At 57.9% G+C, this 1,206-nt stretch overlaps 1 protein-coding gene across 1 annotated transcript in view; it reads left to right on the forward strand.

The window, feature by feature from the left end:
• Nucleotides 1-1,058: 1,058 nt before the first annotated feature.
• The window catches only part of SP2 (Sp2 transcription factor), a 33,420-nt gene continuing 33,272 nt past the window's right edge, over nt 1,059-1,206 (forward strand). The window contains exon 1 of the mRNA XM_008073901.1: nt 1,059-1,202. Coding sequence (XP_008072092.1) covers nt 1,196-1,202 — 7 coding nt within the window. The 5' untranslated portion in view covers nt 1,059-1,195. The remainder of the gene's footprint in view (nt 1,203-1,206) is intronic.

A 1,206-nucleotide genomic window follows, 5' to 3' on the forward strand; every position in this document is an offset into this window, starting at 1 on the left:
GGGTTCTGGTTCAAGAAAGCAAGCCATTGCTCTAAGGTGTAGGTGTGGTTAGCCTCGTTTTGCAGATAAGGACACGGGCTCAGGGAGTTTCGGCACCCTGCCTAAGGTCTCAGTTCGTGGGAAGTGTAGGTTTCGAACTGTCACCAACGCCAGGTAGCCTCCCCAAGTTACGTGACCACAGAAGAGACTGGAGAGAGAAAGAAACCGGCCCGGGTGGCGCCTACCAAGTGCTTTCCCTCATTTCATGAATGAAAGCGGAGCAGGAGCCCGGCGGCGGCTCTCAGGCGTGCAATTCTGTCCACGCGGGGCGCTTGCGAAAATGCAGATCTCTAGGCACGCCCCGGGAGGAGTAGATCGGATTAGGAGAGGCGGCCCCAGGAAGGTCTTTAGAAAGAGCTTCAGATGACTCAGATGCGCACGTTTGGGACTGTGGGCTGGGGGGTCGCTGCAGTAACCACGGGAGGATTAGCAGGGGCTTAACCGACACTGCGAAAATCCCCTCGCAAGAGTGTCACGTCAACAAGCCCGACTCCCACTGTGGGGCCGGGTCCCAGTGCCTCACTATGCAAGGCGGCGAGGGGCTAAATAAAAGGTTAGTGGCTCTCCACTCACCACGCACGGGGTAGAGTGGCAGCCGCCCGCCGCGGAAGAGCAGGAGGAGCCCGTGCCACACCTGGGCTAGACAGGACTTCAGGCGCAATGTATATGCTATTTATAGGGCATTTCGCGGCCTCACCCTGAGGACTTCTGATTGGCTTTAGAGCAGATCTATCACGCATCCTCTGGGTTAGAGGTGGGTGGAAGGTCAACCATGACCAATACAAAAACACTACTCAGCTAAGCCCCTCCCCACTCAGCTTCCTGTTGCTGTCCATCAACCACCTAGTGGGCGGGACTTTGCCTCCCGCCAGTTGGCTGGGGAACATGTCTTTCATCCTTCAGTAGGTTTCTGGTTGGTGCCGTTTACCGTCCATCAGTGACATTTCACAGACCTATTGGCCAAACCAACGTCGCTCTAGATGCCCCTCAGTGATTGGTTGAGAGTGCTGTCGGTCCCCAATGTAACGAATGTTTATTGGCGGACGCTGCCGTCGCTCGGGCGGTGGCGGGCTCCGGGATTGGCGGGTGCTAGGCGGGCGGTGTCAGGCTCTCGGTGGCGGCGGAGGCGGCGGAGGCCAGGGAGGAAGATGTCGTAATGAGCGGTGG

Source organism: Carlito syrichta, unplaced genomic scaffold (assembly GCF_000164805.1).
Source record: "Carlito syrichta isolate Samal-C Ts95f unplaced genomic scaffold, Tarsius_syrichta-2.0.1 Scaffold316209, whole genome shotgun sequence".
NCBI lineage: Eukaryota > Metazoa > Chordata > Mammalia > Primates > Tarsiidae > Carlito > Carlito syrichta.